Source organism: Hippocampus bargibanti, linkage group LG03 (assembly GCF_051943395.1).
Source record: "Hippocampus bargibanti isolate YZ-2025 linkage group LG03, ASM5194339v1, whole genome shotgun sequence".
Lineage (NCBI taxonomy): Eukaryota > Metazoa > Chordata > Actinopteri > Syngnathiformes > Syngnathidae > Hippocampus > Hippocampus bargibanti.
In genome coordinates this window covers 7,142,391-7,164,970 of record NC_142736.1, presented here as the reverse complement: position 1 = coordinate 7,164,970, position 22,580 = coordinate 7,142,391, and the positions used below count along the sequence as shown (strand labels likewise).

At 44.8% G+C, this 22,580-nt stretch overlaps 2 protein-coding genes across 2 annotated transcripts in view; both read left to right on the top strand.

The window, feature by feature from the left end:
• Positions 1-22,580, top strand: part of efl1 (elongation factor like GTPase 1) — a 99,882-nt gene that overhangs the window by 775 nt on the left and 76,527 nt on the right. Inside the window, exons 3-5 of the mRNA XM_088991771.1 lie at positions 5,514-5,581; positions 8,043-8,127; positions 21,189-21,322. Of these exons, the coding sequence (XP_088847897.1) occupies positions 5,514-5,581; positions 8,043-8,127; positions 21,189-21,322 (287 nt within the window). The remainder of the gene's footprint in view (positions 1-5,513; positions 5,582-8,042; positions 8,128-21,188; positions 21,323-22,580) is intronic.
• Positions 16,754-19,761, top strand: LOC148900196 (uncharacterized). Its single transcript, XM_088993191.1, has 2 exons — positions 16,754-18,403; positions 18,505-19,761. Exons 1-2 carry the CDS (start codon positions 17,289-17,291, stop codon positions 18,545-18,547), a joined length of 1,158 nt encoding a protein of 385 aa, XP_088849317.1. The 5' UTR covers positions 16,754-17,288; the 3' UTR covers positions 18,548-19,761.

Here is a 22,580-nt window from a genome sequence, read left to right as displayed (position 1 = left end):
ATATGATAATATGCATTGGATTGGATTGGATTGGATTTGCCTTTATTAGTCTCACAGTGGAGAAATTTACATTTCACAGCAGCAAAGTGATGAAAGGAATGAAAGTAGAAAAACAAAATACATGAGCTGCTGGAAAGGCAGCCACTCTCGGGGCGCCGTCTTGATGTCAAAAGAACAAAAAAAAACTAAATAACAAATAATATGACAGCATAGAGACAATATGACAAAACAAAGACACAGAGAGACATTCATTCTTCAGGACTTGCTGTACCCTCTTTGTGATGACATGAAGCAGTTCTAGATGAAAGAGGAGAGGATCAAAGCGTCTTTCCACCAGTGGATCAGGGACATCATGGTGGAATGTGCACATCGACTACAAGCTAAATGTTGAAAGCAAACACGCAGCTATAGCATCCATTGACGAAAAGAGATTGTCTCACATCTCCTGTTCCACATAAATCTGCTTCAATTCCAAGCCGCAACAGTTCCGCTGACGCTCCTTTCTTCTTATCGCGGGTTCCTCAAGCCATGCATCCATCCAGCCGCAGACTGTCCAACAGCACTGACCTTCCACTGAACAAAGCGGGGCTGTGAAGATGCTGCCCATTACAGGCGCAAAAAAGCACAATGGCTCCGACATTCCTCCCATTCAAAAACAGTACTGGCATATCCATGCTGCCGAAAAGGCGCAACCGCTCAACACAGTCTCCTCCTTGATGAATGTCGTGGTCAAAAATGCTGAAAAACAATCTGTATCCATTCCACACGACGCACAACAACACAAAGTGACAAAAGAAAACACAAAACAAGACAAAAACAACCAAAAAAAGCAAGGCTCATGAGAGCACTTGCTGAGGCTGCCTACTCGGGCGCCATCAATACAATTATACGTAGAACAAGAGAAAGAGCTACACAGAAAATGCAATTTTAAATAGGTGGGTTTTGAGATGGGATTTAAAGGTGGGAAGAGAATCTATGTTACAAATGTTGGGAGGACGTGAGTACCAGAGTGTTCTTGTCGTTTGCTCCGTTCTCTATGTGACGTCACGCTCTTTCAACTAACACAGCCTTCAAAGACGTGAATAACAACCATAGACATGAATAAAAATAATAATACATTTAACTTCCAAGCGCCTTTCCGAACTCTCAAAGACACATTACACTATTAATTAAAAAAATATTAATACATTATTTCATATTCAGAACCGCTTATTCATCAATGGGGTTTTCCAGGGTTGCTGGAGCCCATCCTAGGTCTCTTCTGGCAGTAAACAGGTACTTATTGCCACTAATTGATGAATGTGTCTCGTTACCATAAGTGATGTGTGTTCAACTCAAAGGCCTTTCTTCGGCTCAGTGAAAAACATACAGATAACAAGTGGGCATACTATTACATTAGTCTCCACTTGCGCCGTTGAAAACATCCGAAATGTGATATGGGTTTTCCATGGGCAATTTCTATGATATTGTGATATTTAACTCATTCACTGCCAGATGATGTGCAAATGTTTCCACTCCAGTGCCAGGGATTTTTTTTTCATTTTCACTCAAATTACAGGACCCATAGAATATTGAGTTTTAGGACTACATAAACATTCAATGTATTGTAGGAAACCTTAGACTCTTCTTTCATCAGAAGAAGAAAAAATATTTCAAGCTGAGTTGATTGTAGAGTTATCTGCATTTAAAGTGGGGCTGCCTGTGCAAAAGACAAATCCTGCCCCCTTGTGGGAGGGAAAAACATTGCCAGAGGCCAGACCAAAGCTTCAAACGCACCCCCTTGCAAGAAAAAAACAAAACCCGAACAAATTTAGAAATGGCGCAATCAGTTTTTCAGTGTTTCTGCACAGAGGACAACAATGGTTCTTGTCTCCCTAACACAGCCTCACACACTCAGAAGATCTCTGGCCTTAAAGCCTTGCATGCCAATCAAGCCGTGATCAGCCACAGGTGTGGTGTGTGGATTGCTACCTTCTACCAGATGGGGCCAAAACTCTCTCTGGGTGGAGCCATCTTAGGGGAATGTATTTCCTCTCCAGGACCCAGCCTCTCGTGACATCACACCCCCCCCCCCCCCCCCCCCTTGAGACCGACGTCCTCGGCGGGGTGAAGGATGCGAAACAGGCATCCGCATTGCCTTGGCGCTTGCCAGCCCTGTGGACCACAGAAAAGTTAAAGGCCTGCAGACTTAAAAACCACCTGGTTACTCTGCTGTTGGTCTCCCTGTTTCTGGCCATCCATTGTAGAGGAGCATGATCAGAGACCACCGTAAAACGTCTTCCATGGAGATAGAAGCGCAATGACTCCAAAGCCCATGTAATGGCAAGATACTCCTTTTCCACTGTGGAATAGTTCTTTTCCCTGGGCAACAGCTTTCTGCTAAGGAAAGAAATTCCTTGTGTGTTCTACATACTTGGCAATAAAGATGATTCTGATTCTGATTCTGATAAATCGCCTATAGTAGCCAGCCAGGCCTAAGAACTACCGCACCTGCTTTTTGGAAAGGGGCTGGGGCCAATCAGTTTTTCAGTGTTTCTGCACAGAGGACAACAATGGTTCTTGTCTCCCTAACACAGCCTCACACACTCAGAAGATCTCTGGCCTTAAAGCCTTGCATGCCAATCAAGCCGTGATCAGCCACAGGTGTGGTGTGTGGATTGCTACCTTCTACCAGATGGGGCCAAAACTCTCTCTGGGTGGAGCCATCTTAGGGGAATGTATTTCCTCTCCAGGACCCAGCCTCTCGTGACATCACCCCCCCCCCCCCCTTGAGACCGACGTCCTCGGCGGGGTGAAGGATGCGAAACAGGCATCCGCATTGCCTTGGCGCTTGCCAGCCCTGTGGACCACAGAAAAGTTAAAGGCCTGCAGACTTAAAAACCACCTGGTTACTCTGCTGTTGGTCTCCCTGTTTCTGGCCATCCATTGTAGAGGAGCATGATCAGAGACCACCGTAAAACGTCTTCCATGGAGATAGAAGCGCAATGACTCCAAAGCCCATGTAATGGCAAGATACTCCTTTTCCACTGTGGAATAGTTCTTTTCCCTGGGCAACAGCTTTCTGCTAAGGAAACAAATTCCTTGTGTGTTCTACATACTTGGCAATAAAGATGATTCTGATTCTGATTCTGATAAATCGCCTATAGTAGCCAGCCAGGCCTAAGAACTACCGCACCTGCTTTTTGGAAAGGGGCTGGGGCCAATCTTGTATGGCCCGTAGTTTTGCTTCTTGAGGCTTCACCAGGCCCCGAACCTATAGTTTAGCCAAGGTCGTTGGTCTTGCCAATTGCCAACCTGCAGTTTTTCGGGTTTGCTGTGAGACCTGCTTTTCTGAGGGAGTCAATCACAGCTTGCACTCGGGGTAAGTGACTCTCCCAGTTGGGACTCTGTATGACAACATCATCCAAGTATGCTGCTGCGTACCTCTTGTGGGGAGTGAGAATCCGATCCATTAGGCGCTGAAACGTGGCGGGTGCTCCATGGAGACCAAACGGGAGCCTTGTGTACTGGTAGAGTCCCTCTGGTGTGGCGAAGGCTGTCTTCTCCTTTGATGCCGGTGTCAGGGTAACCTACCAATAACACTTTGTGAGGTCGAGAGTGGTTATGAAGCGGGCCTGTCCCAGGGAGTCGATAAGATCATTAACATGAGGCATTGGATATGCATCAAATTCAGATACCTCATTCAACTTCCGATAGTCATTACAGAATCGTATTGACCCGTCTGGCTTGGGAACCAACATAATCAGACTTGCCCAGGTGCTTTGGGACTCCGCAATTACCCCCAATTCCAGCATCTTACTTATCCCCTCCTGAATAGCTGCCTTACGGGCCTCCGGCACACGGTATGGACGCTGGTGTACCGTTTTTCCAGCTGTGGTGCGTATCTCGTGTTGCACCACCTCTGTGTGCCCAGGTATGGAGGAGAAGACGTCTCGGTTACGCTCGACCAATTCGAGGGTCAGCTGGCGTTGGTGTGGGGACAAACTTGGACCCATCTGAACTTCTTCTCTTGCCGGTTCCTTAGCCTCGCTGGGCGGGAGACAATTGAACAGCGCCTCTCTGGCATGCCATTTCTTTTGGAGGTTAACGTGATAAATCTGCTCAGGTTTCCTCTTACCAGGTTACATCACCTTGTGGTTTACCTCCCCCATGCGTTCGATGACCTCCAAGGATTCACCTCCCTGTGGTCATCTTTCCGCCGGCCACGCAGAGGTTACAGCCGCTCCGTGCAACACCGTGTGTTAGCCGGCCTGGCTAGGTCGGCCAATGCCCCTCAAAATGACACCATCAGCGTCACCTTCGGCCTCCTGAACATCCGCTCGCTTACGGGGAAGGGTTGTCTTATCCAAGACATCCTTACTGACCGTAAGTTGGACTTCTTCTGCTTGAATGAGACCTGGCAAACGGCGGGTGACTTTTCCGAGTTGAACGACACAACACCACCAGGGTTTGTTTACCTTTCAAAACCCCGCCTCTCGGGCCGTGGAGGCGGTCTCGCGATATTTTACCGCGAGATCTGGAAAGTCATTCAAGTGCCAGTCACGGAAACTCTCTCATTTGAATGCCTTGCGTGCAGCAATCAGTTTCTCAGTGTTTCTCCACAGAGGACAACATTGGAGCTTGTCTCCCCCAGCCACACACTCAGAGGCTCTCTGGCCTTAAATCCTTGCATGCCAATCAAGCCGTGATCAGCCACAGGTGTGGCTGCCTTCTACCAGATGGGGCCAAAACTCTCTCTGGGTGAAGCCATCTTAGGGGAATATATTTCCCCTCCAGGACCCAGCCTCTCGTGACATCACAACACGCACACACACACACACACACACACACACACACACACACACACACACACACACACACACACACACACACACACACACACACACACACACACACACAAGAGTTCTTTAATTTTCATTCCTCCATTCATCCATCCTTTCAGTCCTTCATTTATTAATCTCCAAACCACATATTCCTTCCGAGGGTCGAGGGGGGCCTACTGCCTGAAGACAGCTGGCATACACTCCAGCTGTCTTCGGGCAGTAGGCGTGGGACACCCTGAATCGGTTGTGTGCCAATTGCAGGGCGCACAGAAACAACCATTCATTCTCACCCAGGGGTCAGTAAGCCTGCCATGCATGTTTTTGGAATGTGGGAGGAAGCTGGAGACCCCGGAGAAAACTTCACACAGGGAGGCCAGAGCAGGGATTGAACCCACGGCCTCAACGTGCTGTCCATTCGACTACCGGGCCGCCCTCCTCAAAATATGTTGACCCAAAATCAGGACTAGAGTTATTTGCATAATTGCACTGTAAGATTATCAATTTCCTGAGATTTAAAAAATTAAAATAACATCCTCAATTATGATATGTCATACATTTGCAAAATGTCAACTCGCCACCTTTTCCCAAAGATGTTCTTGGCATAATCTGAAATAGTGGTTTGATAAGGAAAAGAAATACCCAACTATGTTAAGATTGTTGTGGTATTAAAAATATTTTTTGTTTGTGCAGGTAAAACTACTCTTGCAGATTGCTTAGTGGCAAGCAATGGTATCATATCAAGTCGCCAAGCAGGGAAGGTAAGTTTTTGTCTGCATATACTCTAAAATATTATATTTCTACTTCCAGTAACTTTCTCATTAACATATACTGAGGGGAATTCCAATGAAGACAAAAACATCTTCGTGCGGATATTTTTTTTTAAATACTTTTTAAAAAAATCATAAATATCTGGAAAACTATCATCAATTTTGACAATCACTATCTGTTACAACTACGTACTACCCTCAAAATGTTGAATTTCAAGCATGGTGGTTTCTGTGGTAGGGACTTACACTTCTTCCAAAATTTGGCGTGTTAACATGAATTTGAAAATGTGAAGTGCGGTTAAGCTCCCATTTTATCGACTTCTCTCACTTTCGCCTCTGTATCATGTTAGTCAATGTAAAGTCAAAGTGAGCTTTATTGTCAAATATGCTAATATGCATGACATACAGCACAGATGAAATTACTGTCCTCTATACCTATAATGACTTTTACAAACATAATAAACACGAAAACAGCAATTTGCAGGGAGCGAGAGGAGTCGCTGCGTGGTCACGCACCACCATCTTGGGAAAAAACCCAAAATGGCAAATAATATGACTTTTTAAACAATCTCTGTAATATGGTCTCTGTTGATCGGTTTCATAAAATATAAGGTTCAAAAAGGAAGTAAACAAGTATTCGCTGCACTTGAGAGCCACACTCCAAAGGACTAAGCAAAAATATCAGCTCAAGGCTTACTCTTTAAAAAAGATCACATTCTTTTTAAACTCATGTAAAAATTGAGGGGGTGTTAATGCTTCAATTTGTTTCAGTTATTATTATTATGAAAACTCATAGCAATAGCTCTTGATTTTAATCCTCATGATATTGCACAGGTCTTCTGGGCAATTATCTCTCATACACCAGCAAATGATTTCACCCCAGATGATGCAAAGAGAAGCTTTTTTGACATGGTACAGTTGGTCAGTGTGCGTAAACATTCAAGACAAAAAATGGGAGTCTTTTTAAAAAAATATTGTTTATTAGTTGACTTATAGATCCCACCGCCGAGAGCTATATATTACGTTTTAAGACCAGCACTGAATATTCCGGAAGTCTTGTTTTTGAGTTGGTGACGAGTCCTCACCCTACGTAACTGAAGGAACGACCCTGACCGAAAAAAGGACACATTGTCGCAGTCCTTCCATCACGTCAATGCATTTTGCTGTACTTGTTTGGTCTGAAAACTTCATGTTGCACCAAAAAGAGGCAGAAGAGGGCGACAAAGCTCAGTGTAAGGAATTAATCAGCCTGTGGAAACGGGCTGATTAAGTCCTTACACCATGGGTCGGGAATCTTTTTGACTAAGAGAGCCATAAAAGTAAAATATTTAGAAATGTTTTTCAGCGAGAGCCGCACGCACGCGCGCGCACACACACGCGCGCGCACACACACGCGCGGCTACAAAATATCAGAATGTATTATTTAAAATAACTTTGTGATAGTACTCACCGTTAACATGGATGCTTTTCCGTTCCTCGTGTTTGGTAAAAATCCAAGAAAACGATCGGAATGAAATTCAATTTGCCGGTCCTGAGGCAAAGTTACTGCTAGCTAGCCTACACATGGCTCATAAGCTTCCACACTTGCTATCTGCAATCTACTTCTCGAAGAAGTATGTCGATGCTAACGTTAACATGGGGTTTGTTAAAATATCACTGACATTTGACTGTTTCATCAATGGTATTGTTTCATTGCAAATTAGAATCAGAACATTTTCTCTCCTCTAATGCTCCGGTGCATTCGCGCTGAAGTGCACAAGTTGGGCTCATTTAAAGGAGCGTTTACCTATTTCAACATGACGGCCACTATCATCCAATCAACATGGCGCTTTCGGCCATTCTAGGTCAGTGTCATCCAATCAAAATTGCACTTTCCGCCAACTGCAGCCCCAACGGGAAATGAACGACGAAAAAAACGACAATATGTATTATAATATGTAATATTTATCGGCGAGCCACATGCAATCATCAAAAGAGCCATATATGGCTCGCGAGCCATAGGTTCCCGACCCCTGCCTTACACGGAGCTTTGTCGCCATTTTCTGCCTCTTTTTTTAGAGCTACATTTCCCCCCCTATTGCCTCAAAATGGCACAGAATACATTCTTTAATTGATTGCAAACATGTATGCTTTCCTCTTCAGAACTATTTGAATCCTATTCATAACTGGATGAGTAACAAGAAAGCATATTCTCCGAATCTGAAGCCATTCTTTTGATTCTCCAGCAAGGCAAGATGTCTTGGGGTGACGCCACGAACAAGGGGGCGGGTCCTTCTGAAACTGGCCACTTCCTTGCATTTGACTAAACATATCAGCCTGCGTGTTTTGGGTATTTTAGATGCTATAAAACGTTTTTTCTGATGTCAGTTAGGAAACAAAAAAGGGATGTCAGTTGCCTTTAAACTGATGGACTTTCTGTTTCTTCATGTTCTGGCTGGTGCTAATCTTGCAGCTAAGGTATCTGGACAGCAGAGAGGATGAACAGATCAGAGGAATTACCATGAAGTCCAGCGCCATATCGCTCCATTTCCAAGAGGGTAAGATAGAGGGATTCAACATCAGTCTGGTGTGAAAAATCGTGCCAGTATTGTAGACGAATTATGAGAATTGTTTTAATTCTGGCACCTTGACCACACTGACTTCATTTTTCACTTCGCACACTTGTATACTTATATCTATATCTCACACAACAAATGTCAAATTTTAAGTAACCTTCATTCTACATTACCTTAATTACCTTCAAAATGCAGACATACTCCCAAATAATCTAATAAAACAACTGTTGATTATTCTCATCTATGGGCTATAAATAATCAATCAGTCATTTTTAAATCATCTCTAGGTAGGCAAATGCAACTTGGCTTTTATTCACAAGCTGCTAACCAATTTTGAAGGACAGAAAAATAAAATGCAGTGGAAATTAAGTGATTTCTGGTTCAGATTTTGTTTCTTTCCGGGATCTTTACCATTAATAGTCCTTCCATCCATCTGTCATATTCTCTCTTACATTTGCTTAAATAGTTTCTATTAAATGAGCAAACACTTCTAAACAATGCAGCCATTGTTCAGGAAGTTAAAATTCAAGTAAAAATAGAGACTGGTCTCAGGCTTTTCTCAATGATTTCATAAGCAAGGGTTTACAAGAATCTCTTTTATGTCGCTAAAAACAACAATTTTGCAAATGGGTATCCCTGCCACTTGTTTGGTATGTCCAATAATTGTCTGTGACATTACTTTCATCGGTCTGATAAACAAAGCTGGGGTGATTAAGCGCCACTTAAAATCCGCGAGCACAACAATTTTGCAAATGGGCATCCCTGCCACTTGTTTGGTATATCCAATAATTATCTGTGACATCACTTTCATCGGTCTGATAACGCTAGGCTGATTATTCTTCTTCTTTTCCTTTCGGCTTTTCCCTTCAGGGGTTGCCAGAGCGAATCAGTGTCCTCCATCTAACGTGGTTTTGTGCATCCTCTTCTCTCACACCATGTCCTCTTTGACAACATCCAGAAACCTCCTCTTCGGTCTTCCCCTCGGTCTCCTCCCTGGCAGTTCAAAGCTCATCATCCTTCTTCCGATTTAGTCACACTCTCTCCTCTGGACATGTCCAAACCATCTCAGTCTGGCCTCTCTGACTTTCTCTCCAAAGCTTCTAATATGAGTTGTCCATCTGATGTACTCATTCCTGATCCTATCCAACCTGGTCACTCCCAAAGTGAACCTCAACATCTTCAGCTCTGCTACCTCCAGCTCTGCTTCCTCTCTTTTCTTCAGTGGCTCCAGTCCAAACATGATGGCTAGTTTCACCACAATTTTATACACTTTTCCTTTCATCCTCGCTGAAACCCTTCTATCACACATCACACCTGACATTTTTCTCCAGCCGTTCCAGCCTGCCTGGACACGCTTCTTCACCTGTTTTCCACACTCTCCATTGCTCTGGACAGTTGACCCCAAGTACTTAAAATCCTCCACCTTCTTTATCTCTTCTCCCTGTAGCATCACTCTTGCACTTGGATCCCTCTCATTGACACACATATATTCCGTCTTCTCGCAACAGATCACAATGTCATCTGCAAACATCATGGTCCAAGGAGATTCTTGTCTAACATCGTCTGTCAGCCTGTCTATCACCATAGCGAATAAGAAGGGGCTCAGAAAAAATGCTAGGCTGATTAAAAGCCACTTAAAATCCGCTGGCCTTTGTCTAATTACTATCACAGTTCTTCTTCCCTTTGCTACATAACATACAAAAGTGGTGCCTGATCTATATTGACAGAAAGTCTACTTTTCAATCTACCTACCTCCCGTGATCGTTAACAAAACAGCAAAATCAAGTTGATACAAACTTTGTGAAAACAAAATCACAAAGACGTGACTTGGAGGCTTGGGATGTAATTCTGCCGCATCTTATGTGTAAGAACATCACTATCGCAGCTTAAAATGTTTTTCAGGCATTCATCATTACCATTCTTTCTCAGTTCCCTTGATGAACTGCAGATGAAGCAAACATTAAATGAGAATTTTAATAATGACAGTAATTTTGCAAAATATTATCGCCAGAAGCTCTAATCACAAGCTGCAATGGCAGACTGCTAACAATTTCCAGTAATGAAATGTCACACACCACCCTAGGTTTAAAGTTGCCTTCTTTTTTAATTGTATTATTTTATTTTATCTTTTTAAATACTTTTGAAATACTGTATTTTCTAGTGTATAAGGTTGTTTGTCTTTGTGTGCCCTGCGATTGGCTGGCAACCAATACAGGGTGTCCCCCGCCTAGTGCCCGAAGACGGCTAGGATAGGCTCCAGCACCCCCTGCGGCCCTAATTAGGAACAAGTGGCACAGAAAATGGATGGATGGACATCCATGCACATTATAAGGCGCTACAATAGAAGCTGAGGTTACGCACTACTTCTACAGGCTCAGGGTCATCTTTTGAAGAAAATCAAGGCTTTTGGGTGCGCCTTATACCAGTGTTTGAAATAGCGTCTGCCCGGTGGCCCGGGGCGTACAACTTTTAATTTGGGCAGACAACTTTCAAAACTTCTCGGCCCGGATGGCCGACAAGTTCTTCAAGAAAAAATAAGTGACTTTTTTCAAAGCAACCGTTTGTTTTATTCAATAATGCAAAAGTCACAAACAAAGCGCTACAAGCCACGTAGACTCCACTTTCTCAGCGGCTTTCAAAACTCTGAAGTACAGTTTTCAGTGATGGTGTAGTCCGAAGCAGGCTTCTGATTGGCTGCCGGGGCCGAGTATGCAAATTGGCAAACAAACATTCGTTTAGAAATTTGCATACTGTTTGTATAATGTTTTTGGCCATTAGACGTCTTTGTGTTTTAAGTTGTGAAAAATGGCAACTTTTCAGACTTGTCTGCCCGGGTGTCCACTATTTTTTTGTCATGAGTTTCAGACACTGTTTATACACAGGAAAATATGGTACAGTTTTTGTCAAAATTTTACATACACTTGTGAAGAACAAAATGTCATGACTCTCTCAGAGTTTCCAGTTATTTCTACAACTCTGATTTTTCCCTCATAGAGTATTTGGTACAGATACTTTGTTGTCACAAAAACATTCATGAAGTTTGGTTCTTTTATGACTTTATTATGGGTTTTACAGAAAAAGTGATCACATCTGCTGGGTCGAAAATATACATACAGCAACATGAATTATCAATTTTGGTGACTTATGAAGTTGTGTCAGCAAAATGAGCTTCATAGCATGGCCTCTTAACCTCTTGAGCGTGATGATGAGTGACTCCGGCTGGTGACTTCTCTGAGGCCATTTAAATAGGGCTCATTGGATGCAAACGCCCACTAACGCTACAATGGGAAAGTCAAAGGAGCTCAGCATGGTTCTGAAAAAGCGAATCATTGACTTGAACAAGTCAGCAAAGTCACTTGGAGCCATTTCAAAGCATGCAGCTCTCAAGAGCAACTGTGCAAACAATTGTTTGTAATTATAATTGGCTGGATTTTTACCAATCATGAGGAACAGAAAACCATTCATGTTAAGAGTGAGTATTATCACAAATTATTTTAAATACATTCTGAAATTTTGTTGAAATCATATATATATATATATATATATACAGTAAAGTCTCGTTATATCGATATTCAAGGGAGTCCGAAAAAATATCGATATAACCGGGACTATCGATATATCCGATCCTGCGCCGAACTGCATTAAACAAAAGCCGCCAAAAGAGGGCAGCCAAGCGCCATATAAGAAACGGAGCTGGCCATTAGCTCCCTCTTTTTTGGGTGAGAGATGTTCCCCCAATGTTGCCTCAAAATGGCACATATAATTCTTTAATGATTGTAAACATGTATGCTTTAATCTTCAGAACTACAGTGTATTTGAAACATATTCATAACTGGATGTGTAACAAGAAAGCATATTATCCGAATCTGAAGCCATTGTTTGGATTCACAAGCAATGCAAGACGTCTTGGCGTGAAGTCATTTTTATTTGCATTTGAATAAAAAGTGACATCGGCTGTCCTTTAATACACAGTATGGAATGTTAATAATTTTCAAAATCATCGCGCTTCAGCAGACAAAACAAGAAACATTGTTGCAAAAAACGATTGCATTCATATACCGTGCAGTGGGCATGTACATAACACAACAGGGAAACTGCAACGCTTACATCTTACTGTATTATGTATACAATTTAAAAAAGTCATCAATCTTCTTCTGCTTCCCATTTTTACCTTTTAACACAAACACTTCAATCTCGTCTGCTACACACGAGCTAGCGTCTGAAAATGAAAATGGCTCTGCTACACGGGTGCTGGGCACGTAACCAAGTCACCTGACCAAGTCGACCAATGGCGCGACTGATGGCGTGACACGTAACCAAGACACGTGACCAAGTTGACCAATGGCGCGACCGATGGCGTGTCACGTGACAAACTCACACGGCCAAGTCGACCAATAGCGCGACCGATGGCGGCTCATGTGACCAAGTCGACCAATGGCGCGACCGATGGCGGCTCACGTAACAAGACACGTGACCAAGTTGACCAATGGCGCGACGGATATATCGATATAAACAACAAAAATGGCCGGCGGGGGATGAAAAGGAGCACCGTAATAACCGGATTATCGTAATAACCGGGTATCGTACTAAACGGTACTAATTATACATAAAAAGACTAGAAATGTGCAAGGGAAATGAAAATAGTATCGTAATAAGCGGTACTATCGATATAACCGATATCGATATAACAAGACTTTACTGTATATTATGACTTCAAGAGACCCCAAAATCTGCGGGCAAGAAGTCTGCCTCTCAACCTGGTGCAAATGAGGCTCGTTATGATCAAGTAGCGCATTTCATACAGCCGACCTGTGATGGTGTAAGACGAAGATGTCAGGGAGAATTATGTGGGTCACGGGTGCGTTCACAATGCTCCAAATGCGATGTTGGATTGTGCATCCAATGTTTCAAAAATTATGACATTCCTTAACATTTTTATATTTAGGCTGGGAGTATAATCATAATGTTATTTATTTTGTATTTTGAGATGTTTTATTCATGTTTTGTACTGTACTAAAGGTTGCAACGGATTTAATATTGTTTTAAGAACTATTACTTTTGTATTCATATTGTCCTAGTGGTACCATATGGTACCACCGTATTTCTCAGAAATGACGCGGAATAAAATTGTTTTTTCTTCATAACTAGTTTAATTACATCCTAATGAGGCTATTATTTCAATTTCATGATAATTGGAAAAAAAATAATCGAGGAAAAAAACGGGTTAAGGGCTTGTTCTTCCATGACTCCATCTTCCAACACCTCATCCTTTATTACCCATTGTCTGAGACATTCTCTGAGTGCATCATCCGTTGGAGCCTTCTCCTTGACGTAATCATGGAGGTTGGATGTTTCATCCTGGACAGTGGCTTTCACACTCACGAGTCCGTGACCTACTTCCTTACAGCTCGTGTAGAGTTTCATGGTGCTGTATTTGGAATGGAACCCTCCATGCATGGTTAGGAGATTTAACATCTGTGGTCTGAATCCCATTGGCAGGGCATCACTGTCTATTGCCCACCTCTTGTTCTTGTCATTGAGCTGGCTTCTTTGGACTTGCCTTACCAGCTAGAGGTATTTGGCCATTGCCGCTTTCCTTATTGCAGCTCGAGGTTTCCATTGTGGTATGGTGAGGTACTCGTAGCTGTTCTCAAAGTCTGCTATTATTCCTTCGGGGAGTGAGACCCCTTGATGACGTTGATCTCTTCGTCACCATTCAAATACATTTTTAAGCCCTGTTACTAAGCATACACTTTTGCAGGCTTTGCTGCGAACACCGATTTATTCGTTTGGCCTGATTCTCTTTCGTGTACCTCTGTAGGTGGCTGGACATGGCCTGGAGTCTTTGTTTGGCAGTTTCGAGTGCTTTAGATATGGTCGTCTGGATCTACTATAATTTCTGGACTATAATTTCTGGACTATAAATTGCGACTTTTGTCACAAGCTTTCAACCCTGCGGTTTATGCAATGATGCGCCTAATTTATGCATTTTTTTCCTAATGGCCGCCAGAGGCGCTCGATTAGGAAAGGTAAGAGTGAGACAGGGCGACTATATGTGCAAAGTAAGAGGCAAGTTGAATTTAACTTTGCGTGTGAATCCTGCATTTAAAGTGGAGGTTTGCATGACCAGCGGCGAGAAATTGTTTACCAAAACTGACAGACAGATCCTGACAACGTGGACTAGTGTGAAAAAAAATCAGATGTTTCGGTAGACTATGCCAGCCACCTGGTTATGGCGCTCCATCTAGGCTTTCCCTGCCAGCATCTTACACTCTGCAGTTATGTGTTGGATTGTCTCAGGTGCCTCTTTGCACAAACTACACCTTCGGTCTTGTCTGGTGTGGTATATCCCTGCCTCTATGGCTCTGGTGTTCAGGGCCTGCTCTTGGGCAGCGAGGATGAGTGCCTCTGTGCTCTCCTTTAGGCCAGCCCTCTCTAGCCACTGATAGGACTTCTTTAGATCAGCCACTTCTGCTATGGTTCGGTGGTACATCCCGTGTAGGGGCTTTTCCTCCCATGATTGTCCCTCTTCCAGCACCTCATCCTCTGTTCCCCATTGTCTGAGACATTCTCTGAGTACATCATCCATTGGAGCCTTCTCTTTGATGTATTCATGGAGCTTGGATGTTTCATCCTGGACAGTGGCTCTCACACTGACTAGTCCCCGGCCTCCTTCCTTACGGCTTGTGTACAGTCTCAGGGTGCTGGACGTGGGATGGAACCCTCCGTGCATGGTGAGGAGTTTTCGGGTCTTAACATCCGTCTTCTAACTAAAGCGGAGATGGACGAGATGCGATATATATCACATATGGTGGAGGATGCGGGCACTGGACAAGCGTTAGTAAGTGCATGGACATCGATGGTTTGTGTTATGGTTTTTCTAAATTGAAAATATCCTCAATTACAAAAAAAACAAAAAAATAAAAATGAAGGACATTTTGAAAACCCTGCTTGCAAGTCAAGAAGCCCAATATCAGGCCAGTTTTGCTCTCCTGGAGGAGCAAAGGAGAGCCAATGAACTGAAGGCAGAGGAATTTCTCTTGCAAAAACAAATGGCCGCCAAGAACATGCCCCGGGTGAAGGCGGGGGATTTTTTAGCCAATATGGGGGTGACGGATGATATTGAGGCGTACCTGCATACATTTGAAGCAACAGCCACTCGAGAAACGTGGCCCAAGCAGCAGTGGATGGGATTGCTTGCACCCTTCCTGAGAGGGGAATCGCTGAATGCTGTCCTGGACTTGACCGCAGACAGAGCAGAAGACTACGACTATTTAAAAGCTGAAATTCTCAGCAGACATGGGCTCACCAAGTTCGGGATGGCACAGCGCTTCCACACCTGGACTTTCCAGCCAGACCAACCTCCACGGGCACAGATGCACGAATTGGCCCGCATCGCACGGAAGTGGCTGGAACCGGAAAGGAGCACGGCAGCTGAGGTGGTCGAGGCCATTGTCGTGGATCGCTACTTACGAGCCCTGCCCTATGAGGCGAAAAGGATAATCAGTCAGCAGTCGCTGACTACTGCGTGTCTAACAGTGGCAGCGGTGGAGCAGTACCAGGCCACAGCGAAGATGCTGCGAACGACCAAGAGGGAAACCGGCAACACATCCCCACCCCGGACTGAAATGGCCCGCCCAAAGTTGCCCAAGCCCGCCAACACAGCCAAGATTGCTCCAGGTGGTGTCAGAGGTCCACCCAGGCAGTGGCGGACGCCCAGTGGCACAGAAACCAGAGGATGCTACAGATGCGGAGAGACGGGACACATCTCATGGCAGTGTGGAAAACCAACGGAAGAGTCCATGCCGTCCGTTGACTCTTCCAATGCCCACCCTGCTCATTATGCCTCCCTCCTGGGGGGAGTGACAGCTCACTAACAAGGCCCCCCACCTGTCCGGTGACAGTGAATCAACAGAATGTTGAAGCCCTGCTGGACTCCGGAAGCCTGGTCACCTTGGTGCACCAAACGCTGGTCGATCCAACCAGGTTGTCTCCCGAGAAAACCCTTCCAGTCTCCTCCGTCCACGGAGACACCAGAGAGTACCACACTACGGAACTCACCATGACCACAACCAAGGGAATCATCCGCACGGTAGCCGGTGTGGTTGACTCTCTCCCTGTCCCCCTCCTGATTGGACGCGACTGCCCGGCCTTTCACCCACTGTGGAGAGAAACACAGGAAAGACTGGCCCGACTACCTCGGAAGGGGAGAGGTAAGACGCGTGTAGTGAATACCCAAGCCTACCCCTCTGATTCACTCTCCCCAGCCTGTGCTCTCCTAGGGACAGCAGATGCACCACCGGAGACGGAGTCTGGCTCAGAGACCGCCGAGGAAACTCCAGCCCCAGAAAATCTCCCGGCTTCCAGTAGTGATGAGAACCCAGGGACTCAGAAGCTCCCTCCTCTAACAGGCCGGTATGGTACAGCCCAGTTACAGGATCCTACCCTTGCCAACGCCATGAAGAATGTGCAGGTTTTACAGGGTGTAGTACTGGGGGAAAAGACAAGCCCCACATACCCCCATTTTGCAGTTGATCGGGGGCTATTATACAAGATGACGAAGCAAAATGATGAAGTACGTGAACAACTTCTTGTACCACAACCACACCGAGCTACAGTACTGGACTTGGCACACACACACCTGCTAGGGGGACACCTAGGGGTCGAAAAGACAAAAGAGAGAATCTTGCAACGGTTCTTCTGGCCAGGGGTGCACAAGGATGTGGAGAACTATTGTCGTTCTTGCCCCGAGTGCCAACAGGTGGCGCCCAAGCCCACATACAGAAACCCGCTCATTCCCTTACCCATCATTGAGACCCCTTTTCACAGGCTTGGGCTGGACATAGTCGGACCTCTACCAAAAAGTGCTAGGGGACACCAGTATATTTTGTTATGATGGATTATGCCACTCGGTTCCCAGAAGCTGTTCCCCTCAGAAAGGCTACCACAAAGCAGATCGCAAAGGAACTCTCGCCAGCCGGGTAGGGATCCCAAAGGAGATACTGACCGATCAGGGAAGCCCCTGTATGTCCAAGGTCATGAAGGACCTGTGTGCCCTGCTCAAGGTCAAGCAACTGAGAACCTCCATCTACCACCCACAGACAGATGGATTGGTAGAACGATTCAACAAGACACTCTAGGCCATGATGAGGAAAGTTATCAAAGAAGATGGCCGAAACTGGGATCAACTGCTCCCGTACTTGCTGTTTGCCGGTTACTCACCCTTTGAGTTGTTGTACTCTTACAGACCCCGGGGACTGCTGGATATCGCCAAAGAGGCTTGGGAAGAGCAGCCGTGCCGACAACGTACCCTCATCGAGCATGTGGGGGACATGCGGGAATGGATGAGGGCCATTTACCCGATAGTGCGAGAACACATGGAAGCGGCCCAACGACAGCAGCAAGCCTTCTACAATAGACCTGCCCAGCCTCGAGAGTTCAAGCCAGGGGACAGAGTGCTGGTCTTGGTGCCAACCGTGGAGTGCAAGTTCCTGGCATCCTGGCAGGGGCCCTCTGAGGTCATCGAACGCGTGGGGGAGGTAAACTACAAGGTGAGGCAACCTGGTAAGAGGAAACTTGAGCAGATTTATCACGTTAACCTCCTAAAGAAGTGGCATGCCAGAGAGGCGCTGTTTAGTTGCCTACCCCCCAGCGAGGCGAAGGAACCGGCCAGAGAAGACGTCCAGATGGGTCCAAATTTGTCCCCACACCAACGCCAGATGACCCTCGAATTGGTTGAGCGTAACCAAGACGTCTTCTCCTCCATACCTGGACACACAGACGTGGTGCAACACGAGATACGCACCATGCCTGGAAAAAAAGTACACCAGCGTCCATACCGTGTGCCAGAGGCCCGTAAGACAGCTATAAAGGAGGAGATCAGGAAGATGCTGGAACTTGAAGTAATCGAGGCGTCCCAAAGTGCGTGGGCGAGTCCGATCGTGTTGGTCCCCAAGCCAGACGGGTCAATACGATTCTGTAATGACTATCGGAAGTTGAATGAGGTGTCCGAATTTGATGCTTATCCAATGCCTCGTGTTGACGATCTCATTGACTCCCTGGGACAGGCACGCTTCATCACCACTCTCGACCTCACAAAGGGATATTGGCAGGTGCCCCTGACCCCGACATCAAAAGAGAAGACAGCCTTCGCCACACCTGAGGGACTCTACCAATACACCAGGCTCCCGTTTGGTCTCCATGGAGCACCAGCCACGTTTCAGCGCCTAATGGATTGGATTCTCACCCCACACAAGAGGTACGCAGCAGCATACTTGGATGATGTTGTCATAGAGAGTCCTGACTGGGAGAGTCATTTACCCCGAGTGCACACTGTGATTGACACCCTCTGAAAAGCAGGTCCCACAGCAAACCCGAAAAAGTGCAGGTTGGCATTTGGTGAAACCAACTACCTGGGCTGCACGATAGGACGGGGGCTGGTGAAGCCTCAAGAAGCAAAACGACGGGCTATACAAGATTGGCCCCAACCCCTTACCAAGAAGCAGGTGAGGTCGTTCTTAGGCATGGCTGGCTGCTAAAGACGCTTTATCGCTGACTTCGCTACTATAGCAGCCCCCATGACAGAATTGATGACCAAAAAACACTCCCGATTGGCGAAATGGAGCCCAGAGGCCGAAATGGCCTTCGCCAATCTAAAACAGGCACTGTGTTTTAGTCCGATCCTGGTGGCACCAGACTTCAGCAAGGACTTCATGGTGCAAGCGGATGCATCAGAAGTTGGTCTGGGGGCTGTACTCTCGCAAGTACATGGAGGAGAGGAATATCCCATCCTGTACCTTAGCAGGAAGCTGTTGCCCAGGGAAAAGAACTATTCCACAGTAGAGAAGGAGTGCCTTGCCATCACATGGGCGCTGGAGTCATTGCGCTTCTATCTCCTGGGAAGACGTTTCACAGTGGTCTCTGATCATGCTCCTCTCCAATGGATGGCCCGGAACAAGGAGACCAACAGCAGAGTAACCAGGTGGTTCTTGAGTCTGCAGGCCTTTAACTTCTCTGTTGTCCACAGGACTGGCAATGCGGATGCCCTCTCCCGAAGGGAGGCCTTCCTGGCCTGTTTCACATCCTTCACCCCGCCGAGGACGTCGGTCTCAAGGGGGGGATGTGTGATGTCACGAGAGGCTGTGTGTGGGCAAATACATCCCCCTAAGATGGCTCCACCCAGAGAGATTCTTGGCCCCATCTGGTGGAAGGCAGCAATTAAAACCACACACCTGCAGCTGATCAGGGCGGGATTGGCAGGCAAGGCTCTTAAGGCAGAGAGCCTCTGAGTGTGCAGCTTGGGGAAAGACAAGCTCGATTGCTGTGCTCTGTGAAGAAGTTGATTGCTGCGTGGAACTCATTGCCAGTTGGGACCACACGACAGGACACTGGATTTGGACCTTGCTAAGGTGGCTAGGCTACATGAGGAGGACGTCAAGAGGGGTGAGGCCTAGAGACTCTTGGAAAAGAACTCCGTCTTCAGTTTTACCTCAGAAGAGACTTTATTTTGATTTAAGTATTGGAAGAGACACTATTCAAACCTTTGTTGCTTGTGAATCCCCCCTGAAACCTTTGATTAAAACCTTTGTTTGTATCCAAACCTGTCGTCCATTGCACTTCTTGTCCTGTCCCGATGAGAGCCAGCCTCTCATGATATCACAATATATATATATATCAGAATCAGAATCATCTTTATTGCCAAGTATGTAGAACACACAAGGAATTTGTTTCCGGTAGAACACGCTGCACTAGTATCGTCGTCAAAAAAAACTGCTAAGTGGCACTATACAGTTCCATTTTGGCTACTGTTGAAAGAGTTCAAAGAGTTAATGGCTTGGGGGAAGAAGCTGTTTAAATGTCTGCTGGATTTGGTGCGCATGGATCGGTAGCGCCTGCCTGAGGGGAGTAGCTGGAAAAGGTGGTGGGCAGGGTGCGGATATATATATATATATATATATATATATATATATATATATATATATATATATATATATATATATATATATATATATATATATATCTACACACAGTAATACATTGGCTTACGAACTTAATTGGTTCCCATAAAGTGTGTGTAAGGTGAAAGGTGTGTATTCCAAACATTAATTTCCCATAGGAAACCATTAAAATGAGAATAATCCGTTCAAACTACACAAAATATACCTTATTTTATGTATAATAAATGTGTTATGGTATTGTAATTAGAAAAATAATCTGTAGTGTATAAAAAAGTCTTTTTATTTACCTTTGTGACGGTCGTTGATGGCTTGATGGAATGGAGTGGGCGGAGGTGGGAGGGAAAGTTACATTCCATAAGGACTGTAGGAAGGAGGGTTAGCCTATCTTTCATAGGCTTATGCCCAAGCACGGACTTTACTTCCTATGTAATGAAAGTCCAGCTCGGCATCTTTTTACAAAAAAGCCTTTCATCAGCATTAAACACTTGATGAGGATTGTAGCCTTCTTCTTCCACCATCTTAAGGAATGATTTCTTGTAAGCTTCGGCAGCTTTATCGTCAGAACCGGCTGCCTCACCATGACGGATGATACTATGTAATCGCTTAAAGTTCTCAAACCATCCGTGGCTAGCCTTGAAATCATCAATGGATGACGAACTTCCAGGTTGCCTCTTGACGATATCGAAGTGAAGTTGCCGTGCTTTCTCTGTGCTAATTTTACCTAGAGCTGGAAAAAGCTTATATCAACTTATAACTTAAATCATCTCTGTCCGAATATTTTTCGACATGAAATGTTCGTACATACCGTTATAGGTAACTCAAATGTTCGTAAATTGAGGGGTGTCTGTTGACAATAACCCACTATTTTCATCCAGTTTTATTTCAACAAAAATGTCTACGTCTCCACATTATTTCAGAATCAGAAAACCTTTATTCGTCCCACAAAAATCCAAATAGACACAAAAATGTGTCTATGGCTCATCACCCCAATAAAGTCACGTTGCGTTTGGATAAAACACTGCCTGAAACTGAAATCTTATTGTGTGTGACTGGATTGTAATGCCTTTTCCCCCCACACCTCTCCAGGTGATAAAAAATTCTTACTGAATTTGATTGACTCACCGGGGCACGTCGACTTCTCCTCTGAGGTTTCCACTGCTGTCCGTTTGTGTGATGGTGCCATTGTTGTTGTTGATGCTGTGGAGGGAGTCTGCCCACAGGTATGTTTTGTGGTATCTGCCTTTTTCACTTTTGGCCTTGATGATTTGGAAGGAGTGGTTTTTTATCTGTTCTAGATTTCCTTTTATTTTTTTTGTCCTTTAAGGATTAGGATTAGCCTTTATTAGTCTCACAGTGGAGTAATGTACTTTTCACAGCAAAGTAATGAAAGTAAGAGAAATGTAACAGAAGGCAGCCACTCTCGCACCGCCATCTTGAAGTCAAAACAACAACAAAAACTAAATAACAAATAATGACACACAACACAAAAAGCAGTCATTCAATCTTAAGCATGTTCTGAAGCCTATTTGTGTATGAAGCAGTTCTAAATGAAAGAGATGGTGGATCAGGGATGTTTTCCCATTTAATGCTCTCATCAACAGGGAATAATGGATCCATTTTCTTAGTGCTCAATATACAAATTTACAGAGGCTCCCCACCATACATACTAGATACGTTCATGAGGTGAATTCGTTCATAAGTTGCTTCAGTGCTACATTTTGTATGTAATGTATGTTTAAAGGACAAAAGACGTCTCCGGACAAGTTGTGTCCATAATTTGTAAAATGGCTTCAAATGACTTCTACTGAGCGTTTTTTATAAACCGACATGGCCCGATTTCTAGAAGCAGAATCTGCCATGAGCTGTTCAAAGCCAGTGTGTTTGATTTTATTCTGCTTTGTTTGCAGTGTTGTTTCTTTTACTTTGTTTTCACATTTGCATGCCATTAATAAAAAAAATAATAATACGCGATGCACTGAAGCCGCAATAAGTGAACCGCAAAGTAGGGAGGGATCACTGTACAGCAGGGGTGTCAAAGTCATTTTTTGCCGCGGGCCACATTGTAGTTATGGTTTCCTCTCGAGGGCCGTTATGAATTTGGGGAACCCATTAGAATATTTAAATCCCTTCAAATATTACATATAGAGCACACAGCAAATTAATGAATAACTCGTTTTCAAATCTGAAGTCAAGAATAATGACTTTTATTGTGGTTGACATCCAAAAATATGAAATTTTGGCTCAGATTTTAGCAATCATCATGGAATTTAACAAGTTTGATTTGCTTTCGCGGGCCAAAAAAAAGGATGCGGGCCTTGACTTTGACACCTGTGCTGTACAGTGTATACCAGGGGTCAGCAACCCGCGACTCCGGAGCCGCATGTGGCTCTTTCACCCCCCTGCTGCGGCTCCCTGCGGCTTTAGAAAATAAATATTGAGTATTTAATTTCATGTATATTATTTTAGTTTGTTCGTTTT